At 42.9% G+C, this 23,974-nt stretch overlaps 1 protein-coding gene across 1 annotated transcript in view; it reads left to right on the top strand.

Moving 5' to 3' along the window:
- Positions 1 to 6,877: 6,877 nt before the first annotated feature.
- The window catches only part of BRWD1 (bromodomain and WD repeat domain containing 1), a 132,649-nt gene continuing 115,552 nt past the window's right edge, over positions 6,878 to 23,974 (top strand). The window contains 2 exon segments of the mRNA XM_077293874.1: positions 6,878 to 7,033; positions 17,123 to 17,181. Of these exon segments, the coding sequence (XP_077149989.1) occupies positions 6,985 to 7,033; positions 17,123 to 17,181 (108 nt within the window). The 5' untranslated portion in view covers positions 6,878 to 6,984.

Genomic DNA, 23,974 nt, shown 5'->3' on the forward strand with positions numbered 1-23,974 from the left:
GAGCTGCGCTCACTATTCTGCTGGTGCAGTCACTGTGTACATACATTACTGATCCTGAGTTACCTCCCGTATTATACCCCAGAGCTGCACTCACTATTCTGCTGGTGCAGTCACTGTGTACATACATTACATTACTGATCCTGAGTTACATCCTGTATTATACCCCAGAGCTGCGCTCACTATTCTGCTGGTGCAGTCACTGTGTACATACATTACTGATCCTGAGTTACCTCCCGTATTATACCCCAGAGCTGCACTCACTATTCTGCTGGTGCAGTCACTGTGTACATACATTACATTACTGATCCTGAGTTACATTCTGTATTATACTCCAGAGCTGCGCTCACTATTCTGCTGGTGCAGTCACTGTGTACATACATTACATTACTGATCCTGAGTTACATCCTGTATTATACTCCACAGCTGCACTCACTATTCTGCTGGTGCAGTCACTGTGTACATACATTACTGATCCTGAGTTACCTCCCGTATTATACCCCAGAGCTGCACTCACTATTCTGCTGGTGCAGTCACTGTGTACATACATTACATTACTGATCCTGAGTTACATTCTGTATTATACTCCAGAGCTGCGTTCACTATTCTGCTGGTGCAGTCACTGTGTACATACATCACATTACTTTTCATGTCCTGATCTTGAGTTACAGCTTGTATTAAACTTCAGAGCAGTACACCATAAGTGACATACTGTATGTACACAGTGACTCCATCAGCAGAATAGTGAGTGCAGCTTCGCAGTATAACACAGGATGCATCTCAGGATCAATAATGCCTTTCTAATGTCTTTCCTAAATTCTCTAAAACATACAAAAAAAAAGTCCATTATGTTGCTAAACCAAAGATCACAAAAGTTAGAAAACTTATAATGCGGCTTGCCTCAGCAACACCTGGGGGGCACGTCACAGTTTTAGAAGCACTGCTCTAAACACCAGCTGGCTCAACCAACTGACAGTGCATGTTAGGGTCTGTGACAAAACTAAGTAGATATTATTGTGACATGTTAAAGCAGGTGGCCGAGCTCGGACCCAAGGGGCACTGGTGGTTTACATGTGGTGCAGCAGTATTTCAGGATACAAATCTAAAGGAAAGTGCGGGGCGATCAATTAGTGCTCAGTTTTACTGGGAAGTAAATTGATGTAGCACTAAAATAAAAGTATATAATTCCTCTATTCTAATCTATGCTAAATTTGGGGTCAGCAATAATACCAGACAGCCCATGGACAATACTGTTGAGGCCTCCTTTACCAGACACAAGCCTTAACCTTTCACAACCATTGTTAAGGCTCTGTCAATATCTGCAATTATTATTATGTCAATATAGCTAAATCTTTGAAAATGACCTTGAATAAAGATTTTCTATTTTTTTTGTGTTTTTAGGAACTTTTTCACAGTTCCTACGCAGACCTATGTGTCTCCATGGTAACAGACTACAAACAACCTCTGTGTAGTCTGATTCTGCAGTCATACTTTATTTGATATGTCCCCTATAGGGGGGGAAATAAGTATTTGATACCCTGACGATTTTGTAGGTTTTCCCATTTATAAAGAAAGGAAAGGTCTGTAATTTTTATCGTCGGTACACTTCAACTGTGGGAGACAAAATCTTAAAAAAAAAAAGAAAGAAAAAAAAATTACATTGTATGATTTTTACATAATTAATTTAGATTTTATTGCATAAAATAAGTATTTGATATAATAGAAAAACAGAACTTAATATTTGGTCAAGAAACCTTTGTTTGTAATTACAGAGGGCTGTCGCTGGACAACATTGAGTTTCAGCTCCCTCCAAAGATTTTCTGTTGGGTTCAGGTCTGGAGACTGGCTAGGCGACTCCAAGACCTTCAAATGCTTCTTACTGAGCCACTCCTTAGTTGCCCTGGCTGTGTGTTTCGAGTCATTGTAATGCTGGAAGAACCAGCCATGACCCATCTTCAATGCTCTTACTGAGGGAAGGAGGTTGTTGGCAAAAATCTTGAGATACATGACCTCATCTATCCTTTCAGTATGGTGCAGTCATCCTGTCCCCTTTTCAGAAACCACCGTCAAAGTATGATGTTTCTCCCACCATGCTTCACGGTTGGGAGGGTGTTCTTGGGGTTGTAATCATCCTTCTTCTTCCTCCAAACACAGTGAGCGGAGTAGATACCAAAAAGTTATTTTTTGGTCTCATCTGACCAAATGACCTTCTCCCATGCCTCCTCTGGATCATCCAGATGGTCATTGGTGAACATCAAACGGGCCTGGACATGTGCTGGTTTGAGCAGGAGGCTCTTGCGTGCCCTGCAGATACATTATTGTGTTACTAACGATGAAGTTTGAGACTATGGTCCCAGCTCTCTTCAGGTCATTGACCAGGTCCTCCCATGTAGTTCTGGGCTGATTCCTGACCTTTCTCAGAATCTTAATTAATTGCCCCACGAGGCGAGATCTTGCAAGGAGTCCCGGACCAAGGAAGATTGATAGTTATCTAGTGTTTCTTCCATTTTCTAATAATTGTGCCAACAGGTGCTGCCTTCTCATCAAGCTGCTTGCCTATTGTCCTGTATCCCATCCCAGCCTTGTGCAGGTCTACAATTTCGTCCCTAAGGATATGTGCACACGTTGCGGATTTGACGCTGCGGATCTACAGCTGTTTTCCATGCGTTTTACAGTAGCATGTAAAGCTATGGAAAACCAAATCCGCTGTGCACATGCTGTGGAAAATTCTGTGCAGATTTGCTGCAGTTTATTTTCTGCAGCATGTCAATTCTTTGTGCGGATTCCGCAGCGTTTTACACCTATTCCTTAATAGGAATCCGCAGGTGTAAAAACGCAGGTGAAATCCGCACAAAAACCGCAGTAAATCTGCCGTAAATCCGCAGGGCGTTTTTTCCTGCGGATTTTTCTGAATTTGCGCAGAAAAATCCGCACACATATCCGCAACGTGTGCACATACCCTAAATGTCGTTGTCAAATTCTGATGGCAGGAAATAAATGGTGTGATCATGATGAGGGCTCTGTTCTGGAGCCCAGGAATAGCTGGGATACCATGACCACTGAAGGCCCCTGTTACCACCATTTTGGTTCTCCCGTTATGCCCTGCCCAGCCATAGGCTGGCCTAAGTTCCCTAGGGGTATGAAAGAATAAACAGAAAATGAAAAAATAAAAAGCAAAAATAATCTAAAAGTTTAAAACACATTTGTTCCCAGTTTATTATTATTATTAATAATAATAATAATAATAATAATAATAATAAATAAACATGTTTAGTATAGCTGCGTGCATAAAAGTGGTATCTCTTAACATGTGGAAGTATTTAAACTGTAAGATAAATTATGAAAAGAAAAAAAAAAGAAAAATGCAATGCCGATTTTCATTCACTACACTTTGCCCAAAGAAACCATAAAAACTGAGCATTTTCCACAAAATGATATCAATGAAAACATCATCTCGCAATGCAAAAATCCCTGAAGCCATCATACAGCTCTATCAATGAAAAAAAAAATCCTCTGAAAATGGTGATACAAACCAATTTTTTTTATTTTTTTTAATTAAGTCTTGAATTTTTTCAAAACACTAAACAAAGTCGTAATCGTAATGACCTGAAGAATCATGTTACCTGGTCATACGGCTATGTCGATTGAAAAAAAAAAAAAAAGTTAGCTCCTGGAAGAAGGGGAGAAAAAAACCCAGAGTAAAAATTAAAAAAATAGCCTGGTCCTAAAGGGGTTAAAGACCCATACTACTATACTATATAGTGTCATTTTCTTGCCAATCTAGAGAATTGTCATACAAGCAGTTTCCCCAAGTGAGATGTTATTTTTATATTATAGGACCATTAGGGACTTGCACGGCCCACTTGGTCCCAGATACTGAGTGAGACGAGACCACCTGTAGTTACCCCCTAGAAAGCCGTCACTTTCCCATTCACAGTCTGGGTTAGGCCACGTTCATATGTTCAGTATTTGGTCAGTATTTTACCTCAGTATTTGTAAGCCAAAACCAGGAGTGGGTGATAAATACAGAAGTGTTGCATATGTTTCTATTAGGGCTCATTTCCACATGCGAGAAACACGTCCGTGTCTCGCATGTGGAAACCAAGCTGTGGCGCCGGCACTCCAGAGCGGAGCGTGCGGCTCCATGTGTTGCTATGCGGCCGCACGCTCCGCTCCCAAGTGCCGGCACCAGAGCTTGGTTTCCACATGCGAGACACGGACGTGTTTCTCGCAAATGGAAACAAGCCCTTAGACTTTTCCTCGGATTGTTCCTCTCCTGGTTTTGTCTTACAAATACTGAGGTAAAATACTGACCGAATACCGAACGTGTGAACGAGGCCTATAGCTAAGTATTATGTCTGTAGAGGAAAGGGTTATGTAGGTAAGCTGCGGGGCATTAGTTCATCTTACAACCTATTGAGAAGGATTATATGTTATTTTTGGATAAGTAATGTTCACTGACTTCTCCGCCGCAGCTGAAAAGAAATATTTTCTAATTCTCTTATCTGTGAAAAATGTTACTTTTCTAATATAAGCATTTTAGAAATATAGATTTTTTTTTTTTATTTCACATTTTTATTTTGGTTGCTAAAAACAAAGCTGACAGAATTTTCCTGGTAGTCAGACATTAGAGGAGACTAAAGAAAAGCAGACAAGTTGCCCATGGCAACCAATCAGATTCTATCTCTCATTGTTCAGAGGCCTTTTGGAAAATGAAAGCATCGACCTGACTGGCTAATGCATCACGATCTGTTGCAAGTGTGACCCCGGCCTAATGGGGATAAAAGTTCCACATTCTGCCGATCGGCTGGGTCCCAGCAGTCAGACCCCCACTAATCAATAAATGATCACTTATCCTTTGGCCACGTTCACACGTTCAGTATTTGGTCAGCATTTTACATCAGTATTTGTAAGCCAAAACCAGGAGTGGAACAATCAGGGTATGTTTCCACAGTCAGGATACGGCAGCACTTTGGACACAGCACATGTCCTCTCCGTCCAAAGCGCTGCCGGGTTTTGTACGCGCGGTGATTCCGCATGTGTTCATTGAACCATGCGGAATAACCGCATCCTATACATTGGACTGTAATGTCCGCAAGATAAATAGGCATGCTGCGGTCTAGAAAGACGCGCCAAATGTACGTATACACAGGGAAGCCGGAGGCATCCCTGCACGCATAGTGGAGATGGGATTTCATAACATCCCCTCCACTATGCTGTAACATCTGGACGCTGCGTACAGCCGCACCGTCCAAACCGCAGCGTTTACGGACCGTGGAAACATACCCTCAGAGGAAAAGTATTAGTGCATCTTTACTACTGCTTAAGCCTTTTCCGACATCGGGTGTAATAATATGCCGATGTCGGACACCCTCCCTTTGATGTGGGCTCTGGCGGTGAGCCCACATCTATTCAGGCACATGTCACCTGTTTTGAACAGCTGACATGTGCCTCTAACAACTGCGGGTGGAATCATGAACTACCCGCAGCTTTTAACCCGTTAAATGCCGCTGTCAAACTCTGACAGTGGTATATAACACGCACTTCCGGCAGGCACGTCGGAAATCTGCCCATCGGTGACCCCCGTCACGTGATTATGGGTCACCGATGGGTTGGCATGACAACCAGAGGTCTCCTGCATACCTCTATGGTTGTCACTGCTGGAATGCTATGAGCGCCGCCTGCTGGTCGTGCTCACAGCAAGTCAGCAGTTCTGCTACATACAGGCGAGGAGGAGAAAGAAGCAGTTTACTCTAATAAGATATACTACAAAGTTTCTTATTTTCATGCGTACTCTTGATTTATGAAATACCAATTACTCCTGTCTTTTTTATTTTTCCTTTGCAGATGATTGTGACAGATTCATAAAATGCGACTTTTACCAAATATTGCATTGTTTTGACGCATCTCACTCTAGTCCCTTGCGGAGTTTTTAATTTAGTGAATTTATGGACCTTTTAAAGGACTTGCAACTTTTTTTTGGAGGGGACAAATAATTGCCAAAAAAAGACAAAAATAAAGGGCCTTTTCGATTTTGCACCACTTTGAAGAATTTGGTGCAGAAAAACATCAGTGAATACAAGAAAACAAAAGAAAAGTGACTTCAATAAATTGCAAATGATGAATCATGTATACCCCTCCTCACATGTAAAGCGCCATGGAATAAATGGCGCTATAATAATAAATAATAATAATAATAATCAGGGAGGAGTGGCTGAAAAAAAAAAGAGGCTTCCAATTTTCATCCGAATCACCGATCAACCTATTTTCATTGTTTGCGATGTGTTGGCCACAAGTCACCACGTGCCCGTAGCCTAATAACAATGCATAATACAAAATTGTGAATTATGAGCCCTTATTCAAGTATTCCACAAACCACGCAAGCTATTTCACAAATATTACTGAGACACAAACCTATGCGTCCCCCTGCGACATAATAATAGGTAAGACTAGCTGGGGAAATATAAGCTTTGCTTTCTTCACACATATTTGGTTCTTTCCAGCCACAACCTGCTGCACTTTACATATTGGACTACATTTCCCATGATGCCGATGCATATAAATGTTTATAAGCGCCTCATGGAACTTGTAGTCCAATCACAGCCGAACGTTCTTTGCCTACGTCACAATGTATTGTAGCGCCTCGCTTGGAGCGAGCCGCTTTACTGCGTAGGAATACCAATGCTGATTTTTTTTTTCTTGAAAATACATTATTTTTTAACCTTATGAAAGAGTTAATAAATATTTCCTCACAGTTTTAATAGATATTATGTTTGCTCTGAGCTATTTAGAGCTGTGTTTTAGGCTGGATGCAGCGATGTTGTTAGGGACTACTTTATATCTCAGGGTCTTTACGCGGAGGTAGTTGAAGGTTTTCTTCGTGACGTGACGGAAGAGGCGGGTTTAGTTGCAAAGTGTGCGGATGAGAGGAGGCCGCACGGAGGCTCGGAGGACGTGCTCTCAGTCGGGCTCCTGACCTGAGCCGGCATGGCATTCCAGCCTGTGCCCAGCGGCTCCATGCTGCCGGCGGAGTCAGGTAACCGCCTCAGCCCTGCCCCCGGAGCCGGCCATGACCAGGGGCAGCGCCGCTACTTTACAAGTCTCCTGACTGCTGTCACTTGAGCTGTCACCTCAGCAGGAGCCTGTCACCCGAGTCCATCATGGGGCGCACGTATCAGCCTGTCAGAGTCCACTGTAAAAATCATCACTCCCTGTTTATGCAGAATTGCACCATGTCACCTCCTCTTTTCACCTCATCTCCCCTGAATTTGGAGCCGGCAAAAACTTTTTAGTTTTAGCACCCCGGCGTTCGGTTATTTACCACATAAAATTCCATCAATTTGGTGTTTTTTGGTCACCATTTGGCTGAAAAAACAACAAACCAACTAAATTGCATTCAACTTAGGATAGCGGCAGCGGAACGCGCTCTTTGTAGGTGAAAACTCTGCAGATTCTGTTTTTTGGTGACCGCCCCAACCCCCATATGTCAGACCCGCACCCATCACTCATTTATTACCCCCTATCCCGCCTTAGGGAAAAACCCTCCTACCGTATAGTCAGCTGGTGAAGAACTACAAGTGCCAGCATCCTGTCTGTGCCAACTGAAGCCTTTACAGTACTGTAATAGGCCTTGATTTCTCCCAGACTGCCTTTATTCTTATCCGCCCCGCCTACCTGAATTTCTTTGGGGGAGTATTTGTGTAAATAAGTGTTGACTGTCCGTGCCATGATGGGAGTTGTAGTGTCGCCTCAGCCGCGGAGCTGCAGGTCACAGTCCACTGGTGAACTCTAATCCCTCTGGTAATAACCTGCTATGTAGCACTATACCCTCATGCTAAACTTTCAGCAAAGTTCTGCAACTTTCTAATATACCTTGTCTCACTTTTTTCAAAGCCTCTGCTTGCTGTGAATGGAAACATGGTTGCTTATCGTACACATCTGTACTTTTAGGGTATGTGCCCACGATCCGGAGTTGCTGCGGGTTTGACGATGCGAACTTGTGCAGCAGCCAGATGTTACAGTATAGTTGATGGGATTTCAAGATATCTCATGTCCACTATGCGTCCGCAGATGCCCATGGTTCACCCGTGGAGATGGACATGCGGTGCGTCTCTCCAGACTGCAGCATGTCAATTTCTCTTGCCGAGACGAGAGTTATCTGGGTTGGGTTATCCTGGACCGGCAGTACATGGGCATCATGTGGATGATGGGAGTTAGCAGCAGGTGTCTATTGTCTGTTTCTTTTGGTCACCATGTGTTCGGTGCCACTTCCTCCTGTATCGGTGCAGAGTCAGGAGTGTTGTCACAGTGTGTGTTGAGAACAAAAACATAAGTCAACCTCCGGGGCAAAACTTTTCTGCACAGTGGCCTCACGTTTTCCACCATGTGAAAATAGTCTTGATTTATGACAATGAGTGGTGATTGTTATTGGGGAGAATTCATACCTGACAGATTGGTTTCTGAGAAAAGGGGATTTGTAAAAAGCCATGTGTCTGCTGCAGAAACAATGCCCTTGCTGGAATGGAGAGGGTTTTTCACTCTTAAAAAATGTCTGCAACTCATCACCTCTCTGGTCCTCATCACATTTTTTGATCCCCGCCGCTCACTGTAAAATTCTCACGTTGAGCCGAGACTTCTGGTTCTGATGAGACCCGGGAAGAGCTAGAAGTCCCAGCTCAGTTTCAGCAATGGGGATCAGAAGATGTGAGGAGGACCGGACGGGTGATGGTTCATCTTGCTGAATCAGCCTAGAAGTGAATTACAAATAGCATTTGGACTATATTTGATTTTTGTAAAATTCAAGTAGAATTCCACTTGAATTTATCTTAGTCATGCATAAAAATAAAAATAACAAACCAGTGGTATAAAAACACAACGCCCAACAATCACATCGTACCACTGTTAGTCACACCTGAGCGGTAATATGAATGCTGCAGTATAAGGGTGCACCTTCTGGGAAACCGTATCATTACATTAAATAAATCCCAAATGATGGGATCACAGGAAAGGACACGCTTCATGATTCAAAACAAGTTGATGAGGTTCAGTGGCTTGCGAAAAAATTCACCCCTTTGGCTTTTTAGTTTTTACCTATTTTGTTACATTACAACCAGTGTTTAAATATTTTTGTAATCCGATTTGTGTGTGATCCATCAGCACTGAATATTCTAAGTTGAAGTGTGAGAAATAAGGGCAAAAATGATATTTATGGGATAAAATAAAAATTGACATGTGCATATGTATTCACCCCTTTTGCTACAACGCCCCTAAAAATTTCTGGTGCAAACAATTCCCTTCATAAGTCCCATGCTTAGTGACAGGACGTCCCCCTTTGTGCCATCTAAGTGTCACATTTGTCAGTATAGACACTTTGCCTTTTCTGAAAGGCCACAGAGGCTGCAACACCATTAACAAGAGACATCACTAACCAAACACCATGAAGACCAAGGAGATCTGCAAACAAGTCAGGGACCAAGTTGTTGAGAAAAACAAGTCAGGGTTGGGTTATAATAAAATCTCCCAATCTCTGATGATTCTCTGGAGCACTGTCAAATCCATTATCATCAAATGGAAAGAACTTGGTACCACAAAAAACCTGCCAAGAGAGCGAGACAACCACGACTCTCAGCACGGGGAAGAAGGGCATTAATCAGAGAGGCAGCATCGGGACCAAAGGTAACCCTGAAATGGAACTGCAGAGTCCCCAAGCAGAGACTGGAGTATCTGTCCATAAGGTATACTCCATAGAGGTGTCCTGTATGCAAGAGTGGCAGAAAAAAAAGCCTTTAATTGCACACAAATTGTAAGGCTTGTTTTACGTTTGCCAAAAGACTTGTGGGAGTCTCCCCGAATGTATGGAGGAAGATGCTGTGGTCAGATGAGACCAAGATGGAACTTTTTGGACACCAAACCAACACAACTCATCACCCCAAGAACAACATACCCACAGAGAAACGTCGTGGCAGCATGATGGTGTAGGGATGTTTTTTGGCAGCAGGGACCGGGAAAATGGTCCAAATCGAGGGGGAAGCTGATGGTGTGAAATGCAGGGATATGCTTGAGAAAATCCTGTTTCAGAGTGTCAGTGACTTGAGACTGGGACGGAGGTTCGCCTTCCAACAAGACAGTGACCTAAAGCATGCTAATGCACCACTCGAGTGGTTTTAAGGGAATCTATCACAAGGAATAACGCTGTTAACCTGCATGTATGGGGTTCATCTGCATGCTAACAGTAGTGATGATCGATTAGCTATAGCGCTTACTGAATAGCTGGATTGGTAACCTGGATACCTGGAGTGCTCCCGATAGCTGTTCGGCGCCGCAGATGCATGTGTCACAGCTGTGTGACAGTCACAGCACATGCATGGAGAACCCAACAAACAGGCTCTCCATGCATGTGTTGTGACTGAAGCAGCCGCGACACATGCAGCTGCAGCACTGAACAGCTGATATCGGGAGCGCTCCAGGTATCGAGGCTACTGATGCAGCTAATCGGATAAGCTCTTACCTGAAGCTATTTGATCATCACTGCATTATGATGCTGCCAGACACCTGCAGTCATTCAAATGCAGCAGGGAGAAAATGATCTTTATTCCCTCCGGCAGCATTCGTTTTCAGTCATAGGGGTGGGGGCGGCACTGGTTCAGTCATAGGTCTGAGTATACAGACCAGCGCCTGTAACAGCCCCGTCGCTGACTGACAGCCGGTCGCAATATAGAGCCAGCGTCAGCTGACAACCCTCAGCTGTCATCTTCAGCAAGGCTGGTTATTAAGAATACAGGGGTCCCCACACCATGTTTTTTAAATAAAAAAAAAAAAAAAAAAAAAAAAAGGCGTGGCCCCCTCATTTTTGTTGACCAGCCAAGCTAAAGCAGACAGATGGGGCTGGTATTCCCAGGCTGGTAAGGGGCTTTTGATATTGGCTCTCCAGCCTAAAAATAGCAGCCGCAGCTGCCCCAGAAAAGGTGCACCTGTTAGATGCGCCAATTCTGGTGCTTTGCCCGGCTCTTCTTACTTGACCTGTGGTGGTGGCAAGTGGGGTTGATGTCACCTTTGTATTGTCAGATGACATCAAGCCCATGGTTTAGTAATGCAGAGGTGTCTATAAGACACCCCCATTACTAATCCTATAGTTATATTGTAAATAAACACACGCACCCAGAATAAAGTCCTTTAACCCCTTAATGACTGCTGATACGCCTTTTAACAGCGGCAGTTAAGGGTACTTATTTCTCAGCGCCGCATTTTAGCTGTACGATTACAAACTGATATTTACAATTTAGTTTCTGTCTCATCTGATATGATCTAGCATATCAGAGAAGAGAGAAATGGGGTTTCCTGAAAACTCCCCCGGTACCTCCGCCATCCCCGGGCCCTCCTGATCTGTCCCCCGGACCTCCACTTCATCTTCCTGGAAGAAAATGGTGGGCGCATCAGTGTGCCCCCCGAGAGCTGCTGGCCGGTACCCGACAACAGGGCATTTTTCCTAGGGTCTATCACAGTGATCAATATCACAGTGATCAAAATACTTTTTTTTTTATTTTAGAATTTTTTTTTTTTTTGTTTTGGTTGGGACTGTGGTGTAAAAAAACAAAAAAACAAAACGACATGACGACTAGTTTGGAGCGCAAGTGCTCGCTTCTCGAATTTGCATCTGGTACTCTGGTCTGCAAGGAGTATCGCAGATGCCCACATGTTGTTTTTGGGGTGTCTAACAGCCACGAAACATGTGGGGCAGGGACTCTAGCGTGATACTCGGTGCATATCCGAGCGCCTGATACAAACTGGAGTAGCGAGCACTTGCGTTCAACACTAATGACTATATATTCAATATGATGACCTCATGTTATAAAATTCTGTCGCAAGTCGAAAGCTCTCAAGTTCGCTGTGCCGTCAGAAAGGTCCTGGGAGTTCACAGCCAATGAACGCCGTTCAACTCACTGACGTCAGCGCAAGCGCTGTGGGAAAAGTTGTAAGGCTACGTTCACATTAGCGTTGCGTCAGGCGCAGCCGCGGCGACGCATGCGTCATGTGCCCCTATATTTAACATGGGGGCGCATGGACATGCGTTGCACTTGTGTTTTGTGACGCATGCGTCACTATGGTGCATGCGTCAGGGCACAGAGGACGCTGCATGATGCAGTTTTTTCTGCGCCAAAAACCATGCAAAAGTGGACGCATGCGTCACAACGCTGCGTTGTGCATGCGTTTACATTTGCGTTGTGCGTTGCGTCGCCGACGCTGCACCGCACAATGCAAATGTGAACGTAGCCTTACTGCGCTGACGTCAGTGAGTGAAACAGAGTTAATGTGAAATCCCAGGACCTTTCTGACGGCACCGCGAGTGTGAGACTGGTTTCTGGTTGCAGCCTGCAGCTGTCAGTTTTGCCTGGCTGGTTATCAAAAATACAGGGGAACCCATGTCAAATGTTTTTGTTTTTTTTTAATTTTTTTAATTTATAGTGCAATTGATGCCACTTTTCCTGGTGTCTGCCCCTAACTTGAACTTTTTTGGCCTTCCTGAAGGTGTTTTCTATGCATTTGGCTTTGCCTCCCATTGAAGTCAATGGGGTTCGGCAAACATCGGGACGTTTGCCTAACCGAATTTTGAAAGGTTCACTCATCTCTAATTGTAACACATAAAATAATTAAATTGGTTTGATTGTGAGTCAACCGATTTTATGCTAGTATTAAATTCTACATGATAAAGACGTCAATATATAATAAAATTCTATTAAATAATCCCAAATAAGAAAATGTATATGCATAGTTGGTCCACACCAAGGAAATACCGTAGGTACAAATTGTGTATATTACTTTAAATGAACAAGAAATGTCACTGAGCATAAATATCTCCCCAAATGTAACTATTGCAAGAAAGTGACATCAGTGAACCGGAGTCCTATACAATGTATAGCTGCTAAATTCCATTACTTGTCTAAAAACAAATGTATATGAATATTAGATACGGTAGGTTGATCTATAATTGCAACTCTAAGGGAGGGTATGTGCGCACGTTAACTATTTGCAGCAGAAACTTCTACACCATTTCTGCATCTCTTGGCAATAAAACTCTGCTAAAAATATGCAAATTGCGTGTTGCGCAGTTGCAGGAACTATTGTGTTGACTGAAGTGTATATCATTCTGATTTTTGCAGGTCTTTTTTGCATTGCTGTGTGCAATAAAGTACAGGATACTTATATTTTTATTCCTTGTTGTGTGCTGCTAAGTCAAGATGTAATGATCTTTTCCGTTACTTATATGCAGACATTTCCCTGTTTACATGGGTGACATTTCAGGATCTCTGCACTGATCTGACATTTCTCCATGATGTTGTATAGATCCTTGGCTCACACTGGTGGTGACATATCTGTACTATAGTTACATTTTGATGAGATTTCATGCTCTTAACATCCTATTTACATGGTTATAACCACAGTAGGAATCACTCTGATTTTTTATTTTGCTGTGAACAATAAAATACAGCGTTTCTACTTTATTATTCATACTTTTGCATGCATCCAAATAACACATAAAATAATTATTCATTCAATCCATTATTTATAGCAGACACATTTTTCCACTTAACCTCCGGTGTGACGATTTTTTGGGACCTTCTGTCTTTCTCTTACATTGTATAGGACTTGGGGTACAGTCTGATGTGAAATGTTTTCTTGTGATTGTTACATTTGGTAGGATATTTCTGCTCCAGCACACGTTTTACCAGTTCCTGTTTAGCGGAACCATTTCTCCCATATTGTTTTGTTCCCTGCCGCCTGATATTTCAGAAGAGAAGTTTAATTCCGGCGACAGGGAACAGAAGAATATGGACGAAATGGAAAGTATATGCATTCCAGCATAAAATGAGTTGTCACAATCAGACCAATTGTATTTGTTTATTGTTTTGGCTGTTAACAATATGAGCCGTCCTGATTTTTACCGGTTTGTTCACTCTAGTGTGGTCTAATGGCATCAAATCGAGGGGTTCGATAGTAAGGAGGACGAGTATAGTGAAAAATGGTTGAATAGCGATCGGTCCACTTCTTTGTCGATCTAATCGTTGATCTATCTATCTCAATTTACATTACATGAATGTCAAAAGATGAATGGGAATATCTTTTGCTCACCGTACTGATTTTATGCACGACGAGAGCATTTTTGGATGAGCGAACGTGGTTTGAATAAGGTGTTATCTGAGCATGCTCGAGTGCTAACAGAGTTGCTTCGGAGTGCTCGATTAAAATGTTCAAGTCTCCTTGCCTGCATGTACAGCCTTAACACATGCAGGGATTGCCTGTTAGGTGATCCCTACAAGTGTTTGGCTATGTGCACACGTCAGGATTTGCTGCAGAATTTTCCTGAACAAAACCAGACTTTTTCTGTAGGAAATCCGCATGCGTTTTTTTTTTTTTTGCGTTTTTCTCGCTTTTTTGTGCATTTTTTTTTTCCTGGAGCTTCCCAATGCATTAAATAGCGGCAAAAACGCGAAAAATCTGCAAAATTAATGAACATGCTGCGTTTTTTACTGCAATGCGTTTTTTTGGTGGAAAACAACGCATCATGTGCACAAAAATGGCAGAATACATTAAAAATGATGGGATGCTTATGTATGCGTTTTTTTTAAGCGTTTTTCATCGGAAAACTGCTGAAAAAAAGCAAAAAAAACGTGAATAATCCTGAATGTGTGCACATAGCCTTAAGGCTGTACATACAGGCAAGGGGACTCGAACGTTTAATTCGAGCATGCCGAAGACTCAGCACCTGAGCATGCTCAGATAACACCCAAAGCACGTTCACGCATCACTATTGCTTAACTCTTTCATATTGTATAATTATTGTGAACGATGGGGTGCTAAAATCTGACAGATTATCGGCGAGTGTAGATGTGCCTTTTAGGCTATGTGCACGTTCAGGATTTCTTGCAGAAATTTCCTGAGCAAAACAGGACATTTTCTGCAAGAAATCCGCATGCGTTTTTCCCGCAATGCGTTTTTTTCACGGAAAAAAAATGCATCATGTACACACAAATTGCGGAATGCATTCTAAATGATGGGATGCATAATGTATGCGTTTTTTTCATGTTTTTATAGCGAAAACGCGAAAAATCTGCAACGTGTGCACACAGCCTTACTCACACCTGAGATATCAGATTGTTAGGTGTTGTTTGTACAACAATGGTTTGTTACTTTTATTTATTTTATTTTTTTATCTCCACGTTACATATGTTAATGAAGTCACAATAAAGATTTTTCATATTACGCATCTCTTGTTGGATCGGATACTTAAAAAACAAAACTTTCATGTCATTCAAAAATACAACTCTTCCCATTAAAATAACAAGCCCTCGTATCGCTTTGTCAACAAAAAAAATCCTGCAATTACTGCTCTTGGATGTCGAGGAGAAAATGGATGTGTACAAGTTGTTAATTCAGTACTCTGATATCCAAATTCTGATGTCTGGCATTTGCTAAAAATCCCAAACCAGATTTGAAGGAATTTGTCCAAGACTCAATGGCTTTACAATTGAAAAAAAAAAAGTCTTCATTGCCTCCTGACTACACTTTTAAATGTTCTATGACTGATTTCCTGCAGTTTGTGCAGCAATGACCCGCTGATCTATTCACAGTAGCCAATCAGAAGAGCTTGGGCTTTAGGGGGAGGGGGAGACTTGAAGCCTGAGCCAATGATTAGTGAGGGGGCGTGTCTCAGACTACCCTTTAACCTCCCTGTAAACAAACTAATGTGTAGTCACAGATCACAACTCTGCCCTAATGAAGCAGCGCTAGAAAGCAGTAAGATCTGAAGAAAATATATAGCAGGTAATTATGTCCTGTAGCTGCTGACTAATATATGATGTTTGAGCGTCCCACTGGTTTGTTACTTTAAGGCCTGTCAGGGCTTATTGCATGTAAGGAAAGAAGAAAACCACCATAAGAATAAATCCTGATCTAAACATGCAAGTAATCTGTACAGTAAACTTCTAGAAATTCAGACATACAGGATACAGTTAACTGCACTGCCAAATGTGATGTTAGCGCAGCTTATCTATACAAAGTGGCAGAAACCATGGCTTGCAGACTTCTCTCAGAAGCACATATGTCCTCCTTATTTGGCCCCATTCTTCCCAGTGAACACGGATGCTCTGTTTTCTGCAGGCTGCTGACTGTGGTAGTCAGATAATGGCTTGCCCAGAAGAACTCAACAGAACGTAAAAATTAGTGTACCTAATGTCTTGGATAAATTTTCTTCAATAGTGAAAAATTGTCCTCTCAGTCCTACAGTAGGGTTAGCTGAGATGAATATCTCCCAGACACCTCACATGTAGACGTGAAAGATTCTTGCTCCCCTGTCTATAAAGGAAAAGTTGACCAGCACCATGGAAAACATTATACAGCAGTACTGAGCAGTGTAGCTGTGATTCCAGCTCTAGATAATAAACACAAATATGTAGCTGTCTTACCTTCCTCTCTCCATATTGCTATAGACTTCTATGAGCTACGCTATCACCACGACAGTACAGTGCTTGACGCTATTTGATATTACTGAATGGTCCTTACCATATGACCCCCAATACTTACACATAAATATGAGACAGGAGTATTTACCAATGTGTGCCGTGATATGCAGGTTATAGGATCCCATTTTAAAGGCAACCTGTCATCCTGGCTGTATGATTGCCGCCAGAGAAACATTTTTTTTCTTTAAACGCCAAAAATATACTTTAAAGACCCTAAATCATAGACTGAGATGAGTTGTCCAGCTCCAGCCTCGGCCGGCTGCTCCCAGCGCTGAGATAGAGGATTGGCCAATCTCTCCCATAGAGACCTATCAATCTAGCAGCACCGCACATTTAAAGTATTTCCAGGTGGAGAATGAATAGAAAGTTAATGCTCAGAAGCTGGTGCTGGGAGGTGATAAACTGCCGATTGTAAAGGGGTTTTACAAGAAGTCTGCGTCCCCCCTGTACCTTTGCTCTGCAGTGAAGATTGCGCTTTTAGTCCTGATGATAATGTTCGGGGTATTATTGTGTAATGTCACTTTTATCTCCTATTTTTTCAGCTATTGTATGAATCATTTATTAGCAGCATCTGTTGATTTCATTTATTTATTTTTTTTCCATTGCAGAACTGTACTTCTTAATTGCTCGATTTCTCTCGAACGGGCCTTGTGGTAAGTCTGCACAGGTACGTAGCTCTTGATGGATTATTTTGCCTACTGCTGACTGTTGTGGCTTATTCACAAGAATTATTGTTCATGCAATTTAGGGCTTCAAAAAAACAAAAACTATCCGGCAGGAGCCGCCATATTATTTTAGTTACTCTTAATTTATACAGTGTGTCGTGGACAACCCTTTTGTATGTGTTGTATATATGTATGTATGTAATTTAGTAGTACAGACCAAAAGTTTGGACACACCTTCTCATTTAAAGATTTTTCTGTATTTTCATGACTATGAAAATACATTCACACTGAAGGCATCAAAACTGAATTAACACATGTGGAATTATATACTTAACAAAAAAGTGGGAAACAACTGAAAATGTCATATATTCTAGGTTCTTCAAAGTAGCCACCTCTTGCTTTGATGACTGCTTTGCACACTCTTGGCATTCTCTTGATGAGCTTCAAGAGGTAGTCACCGGGAATGGTTTTCACTTCACAGGGGTGCCCTGTCAGGTTTAATAAGTGGGATTTCTTGCCTTACAAATGGGGTTGGGAGCATTAGTTGTGTTGTGCAGAAGTCTGGTGGATACACAGCTGATAGTCCTACTGAATAGACTGCTAGAATTTATATTATGGCAAGAAAAAAGCAGCTAAGTAAAGAAAAACGAGTGACCATCATTACTTTTAAGAAATGAAGGTCAGTCAGTCCAAAAAATTTTGCAAACTTTGAAAGTATCCCCAAGTGCAGTGGCAAAAACCATCAAGCGCTACAAAGAAACTGGCTCACATGAGGACCGCCCCAGGAAAGGAAGACCAAGAGTCACCTCTGCTTCTGAGGATAAGTTTATCCGAGTCACCAGCCTCAGAAATCGCAGGTTAACAGCAGCTCAGATTAGAGACCAGGTCAATGCCACACAGAGTTCTAGCAGCAGACACATCTCTACAACAACTGTTAAGAGGAGACTTTGTGCAGCAGGCCTTCAAGGTAAAATAGGAAACCACTGCTAAGGACAGGCAACAAGCAGAAGAGACTTGTTTGGGCTAAAGAACACAAGGAATGGACATTAGACCAGTGGAAATCTGTGCTTTGGTCTGAGTCCAAATTTGAGATCTTTGGTTCCAACCACCGTGTCTTTGTGCGACGCAGAAAAGGTGAACGGATGGACTCTACATGCCTGGTTCCCACCGTGAAGCATGGAGGAGGAGGTGTGATGGTGTGGTGGGGATTTATTCAAAATTGAAGGCATACTGAACCAGCATGGCTACCACAGCATCTTGCAGCGGCATGCTATTCCATCCGGTTTGCGTTTAGTTGGACCATCGTTTATTTTTCAACAGGACATTGACCCCAAACACATCTCCAGGCTGTGTAAGGGCTATTTGACCAAGAAGGAGAGTGATGGGGTGCTACGCCAGATGACCTGGCCTCCACAGTCACCAGACCTGAACCCAGTCGAGATGGTTTGCGGTGAGCTGGACCGCAGAGTGAAGGCAAAAGGGCCAACAAGTGCTAAGCATCTCTGGGAACTCCTTCAAGATTGTCAAGATTGTTGGAAAACCATTCCCGGTGACTACCTCTTAAAGCTCATCAAGAAAATGCCAAGAGTGTGCAAAGCAGTCATCAAAGCAAGAGGTGACCACTTTGAAGAACTTAGAATATAAGACCTAATTTCAGTTGTTTCACACTTTTTTAAGTATATAATTCCACATGTGTTAATTCATAGTTTTGATGCCTTCAGTGTGAATGTACAATTTTCATAGTCAGGAAAATACAGAAAAATCTTTAAATGAGGTGTCCAAACTTTTGGTATGTATGTATATGTGCACCTCCCCGTCTCGGCTATTCTGGGGACACATCCACTTCAATGGGAAGAGATAACGGTCACTGCGCAGTGCATGGACCTCAGTAGGGGCAGCTGATCGCTTAGGGTGCTGGTTGTCGGACCCCTCTGCAATCTGATATAAATGACCAGTTTTAGAAATCAACTTCCCCTTTAACTCCTTAGTGACCGCCAATGTCTTTTTACTGACCTCGCATATCAGACAATAGCAGCCCCCTGACGAGTGAAAATTCAGCAGCTGTCAGCTGTATACTATAGCTGACACATTGCTGTATCAGCCTTGATTGATTTTGGCACCAACCATGGCTTTTTAACCCGTTATATGCTGCTGTCAATAGTGGCTATGGCATTTAAATGGTTAACAGTATGGGGGCTACCTCTTTAATCCCATCGGCACCTGGAGATCATGATTGTGTAGTCCTGGGATTTTTGCCATGGCAATTCATGGCTACATAACGGCCTTAAAATCTGCCAGCTATAGCTGCCTGTTCAGAAGTTAGCGACATTGAGGTGGTAAAAAATAACATTTTTCCTTCCTGTCATGACACTTTGTATTCCTGAAAAGCAGCTGAATGGTTAATAAACTACCTGACAGCAGTTTTGAATACGTTGAAGGGTGCTGTTTTTAAAATGGTCTCACTTTTGGGGATTTTACAAAATACACTGTATTTTTTGGACTATGACACACTTGTTTCCTCCAAAAATGTGGAGGAAAATGGGGGGGGTGTCTCATGGTTCGGATGTACTGGTTCTGGCTATGGAGGGGAGGTAGTGGAGTGGTTTCAGCAGAGCAGTGGGTCACAGAGGCAGGAGCCGGCTACTTACGCTAACTCATGTGCCTGCTGCTAAAGAGAAATGAATATTCACTGCATTCCACGCCCATGGGAGGGCAATGAATATTCATTTCTTTTAATGGCATTCTGGTATGATTGGCCCCCACCCCTATCCTGGTATGCATTGCCCCATCAGAAAACATTAAAAAGAACAAACCATTATACTTACCTTCCCGGCGCTCCCTCGCAGCATCCTGTTCCGATGCCAGCAACTGCTTTATGCTTGTAAGCAGCACATGGCAAGGATGTCATGCTCTGCTCACAAGCAGAGCACAGCTGCCAGAATACTCAATACTCTGCACGCCGGGACTGTGTGAGTAAAACAGTATTCATTGCTCTCTTGCGAACAGTGTCACCCAGGGAAACTTCCTGCTGCTGGCGGTCACATGTGCTGATACTCAAGAGAAATGAATATTCAACCCATTCCATGAATATTAATTTCTCTTGATTATCGGCACACGTGACCACCGGCAGCAGCAGGAAGTTTCCCTGGGTGACACTGGCACATCCAAAGATGTGCCAATTGTGGCACTTTACCCGGCTCTTCCCACTTCCCTGTAGCATTGGCAAGTGGGGTAATATTTGTGGGGTTGATGTCACCTTTGTATTGTCCGGTGACATCAAGCCCACAGCTTAGTAATGGAGAGGAGTCTATAAGACACCTATCCATTACTAATCCTAGAGTTGTAATGTTAAATAAAGACAGTGCCATAGTAAAGTCCTTTAATATTCTTAATTAACCATACTTACTGCAACGCCTAATCCCCCGAATCCCTCGAACTCTTACAAAAAAATAAAATAATAAACCAACACAAATACTCCCTGTCCAACTTAGTCCAATTATCGAGTGTCGCACGACGAGCCCAGCTCTGCTAAATCTCGATGCCTTTGGCTGAATGGTGTCACGATGGTGACAGATCTTGTAGATGACCACCGGAGATAACTTGGTCTCCAGCGGTCACCTGCACTGCAGTTCTCACAATCAGCTGACCGTGAGAACTAGTGACCGGAGATAACCCTGGCGGTCACTTGCACGGCAGTTCTCGCGGTAAGCTCAGTCATCCCGAGAACTGCAGTGGATGCAAGCTTCTGGATGAAATAAGGTAAGAGGTTATTTAAATTAGTACACATGCGTAGTAAGCTGCATTTCTGCACTTACTACGCATGTGACTATAAAGAGGATTCGGTTTTACCGCATCTAATGATAGTCGATGGGAAATTTATGTTGTGGAGACTGAGCGTGGACCTGTGGGACCTGCCGTGGTCAGGCGAGTACAGGTTAGTATTATTATTTTTTTTAAATATGTACCAAGCCACTGATAATTTATTTTTTGCCTTAAGCTCAGCAGTTGTTACTGCTGATATCGCTCCAGTCCCTATGTGTGAACTTTATGACTATATAATAGTGACAAGCGACATGTAAACCCGGCAGCAGCCATTCCTCCCCCCATGGGTTAAAAACACCGAGCCTGCAGGTTGTGATTTCTGCTGCGAGCTGCATGTAATTATAGTGCCTGCCTCGTCTCACCATCGTTCACTGTGCAACACACTACCTCCTAGGACTGTGATGGGCAACCTTTTGAGCTTGGTGTGTCAAAATTTACCAAAAAACTGAGCATAACTCAGGTGGTGTCACTTCGAGAAAAAAACAACATAATTTTGCGATTTTTAGTTTAACAAAAATGTATACAGTAAATACTCGAGTATAAGCTGAGATTTTCAGCCAATTTTTTTTTTCTTTTTTAGGCTAAAAGTGCCCCTCTCGGCTTACACTCTAGTCTTTTTCCCAGGGGTTGGAGGGAGAGTGGCAGCTGTCGCATCATACTCACCTGCTCCTGGCGCGGTCCTTGCTTCTCAGATTGTCTCTGACGCGACTCCACTCCCATAGGGGTGGAGCACATATTCATTACTTTAATGAGCGGTACCATGTGACCGCTGGACACAGGAACAAGCTTCCGGCGCCAGAGACCATCGCATCAGAGAAGCAGGGACCACGCCAGGAGGGTGAGTATGATGGAGGAGGGTGGGCCATTAAATATTCACCTGTCCCCGTTCCGCCGCCGGGCTCCGTCTTCCACGTCCATGTCTTTTTTTTTTTTTTTTTTTATCGCAGCAGCATATGGGGCATAATATGCTATGGAGCATTTTATGGGGCCATCAACCTTTGTGCAGCATTATATGGGGCTTAATCTATGAAGCATCTTATGGGGCCATCAACCTTTGTGCAGCATTATATGGGGCTTAATCTATGAAGCATCTTATGGGGCCATCAACCTTTGTGCAGCATTGTAATATTCTGTGGAGCTTCTTATGGGGCCATCATTAACCTTTTATGCAGCATTATATGGGGCATATTTTAATATGGAGCATCTTATGGGGCCATCATCAACTTTATGGAGCACTAGATGGTGGCCCAATTCTAACGCATCGGGTATTGTAGAATATGTATGTACGTCGCGCTTAGCACAGCCACGTAGTATATAACACATCCACGTAGTATATAGCAGCCACATAGTATATAGCACAGCCCACGTAACAGATAGCCACGTAGTATATCGCATGGCCCGCGCAGTGTATCGCACGGCCCGCGCAGTGTATCGCAGTTAAAAAATATATATATATTCACTCACCCTCCGGCGTCTACCGAAGCTGTCCCGGTGCGCGCGATGCTTCCGCCAGCTTCCGTTCCCAGTGATGCATTGCGAAGTTACCCAGATGACTTAGCGGTCGTGACCGCTAAGTCATCTGGGTAATTTCGCAATGCATCACTGGGAACGGAAGCTGACGGCAGAAGGTGAGAATAGCACAATTTTTATTTATTTTTTTTAAATTATTTTTAACATTAGATCTTTTTACTATTGATTCTGCATAGGCAGCATCAATAGTAAGAAGTTGGTCCAGGATGGGGCGACACACTGGCACTGACTGGAGGAGAGTAGGGAGGGGCCAATTCGCGGCCGGACTCTGCCCGTCGTTGATTGGTCGCGACCAATCAGCGACACGGGATTTCCGTGACAGACAAAACAGACGGAAGTGACCCTTAGACGATTATATAGATAGAGTATATGGGGCATATTTTGTATGGAGCATCTTATGGAGCCCATCATGAACTGTATGGAGCATTATATGGGGCGTATTTTGTATGGAAAATTATATGGGGCCCATCATGATCTGTATGGAGCACTATATGGGGCTCCTGATTAAATATGGATATTCAAAAACACTTAACCTACTGATGTCTCAATTAATTTTACTTTTATTGGTATCTATTTTTATTTTTGAAATTTACCAGTAGCTGCTGCATTTCTCCCTACCTTCTATCTCTAACACTGAAAGAAGGGAAAGAAGAGCTGCTTTAAAAGCAGGAGCTCTGACAATTTGTGCTTTTCTGTAGCTGGATAGAGGATTTGCAGACTCTGCAGCAGCAAAGTGGTAGAAGTGTTTTAACAACGTTTAGAAAGTGGCTTTACTTTGAATTTAGGAAGTCAAATGAACAATTGGAAATTAAAAATGTTTGAAGGCGTTTAAGTTCCAAACCAAGCTGCATCCTGGTAAAATGCAGATGTGACATAGCTTGTGAGTCAGCGCTGTAGTATAGATGTGGTAGTGGCGCACTTAACACCTCCTATTAGTTATCTGCCTGTAGGTCACTTTAATCCTCAGTATGAATCCTGTGTGAACAACCTGGTAGTGTCTACTAATGCAGACTTTTATAGTATTGCCTAATTGCTGTACTTGATTTCTTTGCTCCCCCCCCCCCCCCCCCCCCCATAGAGCTGGTATATTAAAGGGAACCTCACAACCTCTAATTGTCACACTCACAAGCTGTTCTTAATCCTGAACATGCAGCTACATTGTCTGGCTCCGATGCATGTGTATTGAAGCTGTGTATTCTTACCCCGGCTTTGTCACACTGTGCATTTGCCAGTTGCCATTAGTCCGTAATAATAAGATTCATGGTGGCTCCTGGTGTTTCTCTGCTGAAGGGACTTCAACTTCAGGTCAGAATGTGGATTATTTGGGGATAACTTTCATGACTGTTGACTGGAGCGGCTCCACCTCCATGACTCCAAGAAACTAGTTTGCATACAGCACCTCTTTTAAAGCATGCTGGTACTGAATATATAGACATGCAGGAT

This window comes from Ranitomeya variabilis, chromosome 3 (assembly GCF_051348905.1).
Source record: "Ranitomeya variabilis isolate aRanVar5 chromosome 3, aRanVar5.hap1, whole genome shotgun sequence".
NCBI lineage: Eukaryota > Metazoa > Chordata > Amphibia > Anura > Dendrobatidae > Ranitomeya > Ranitomeya variabilis.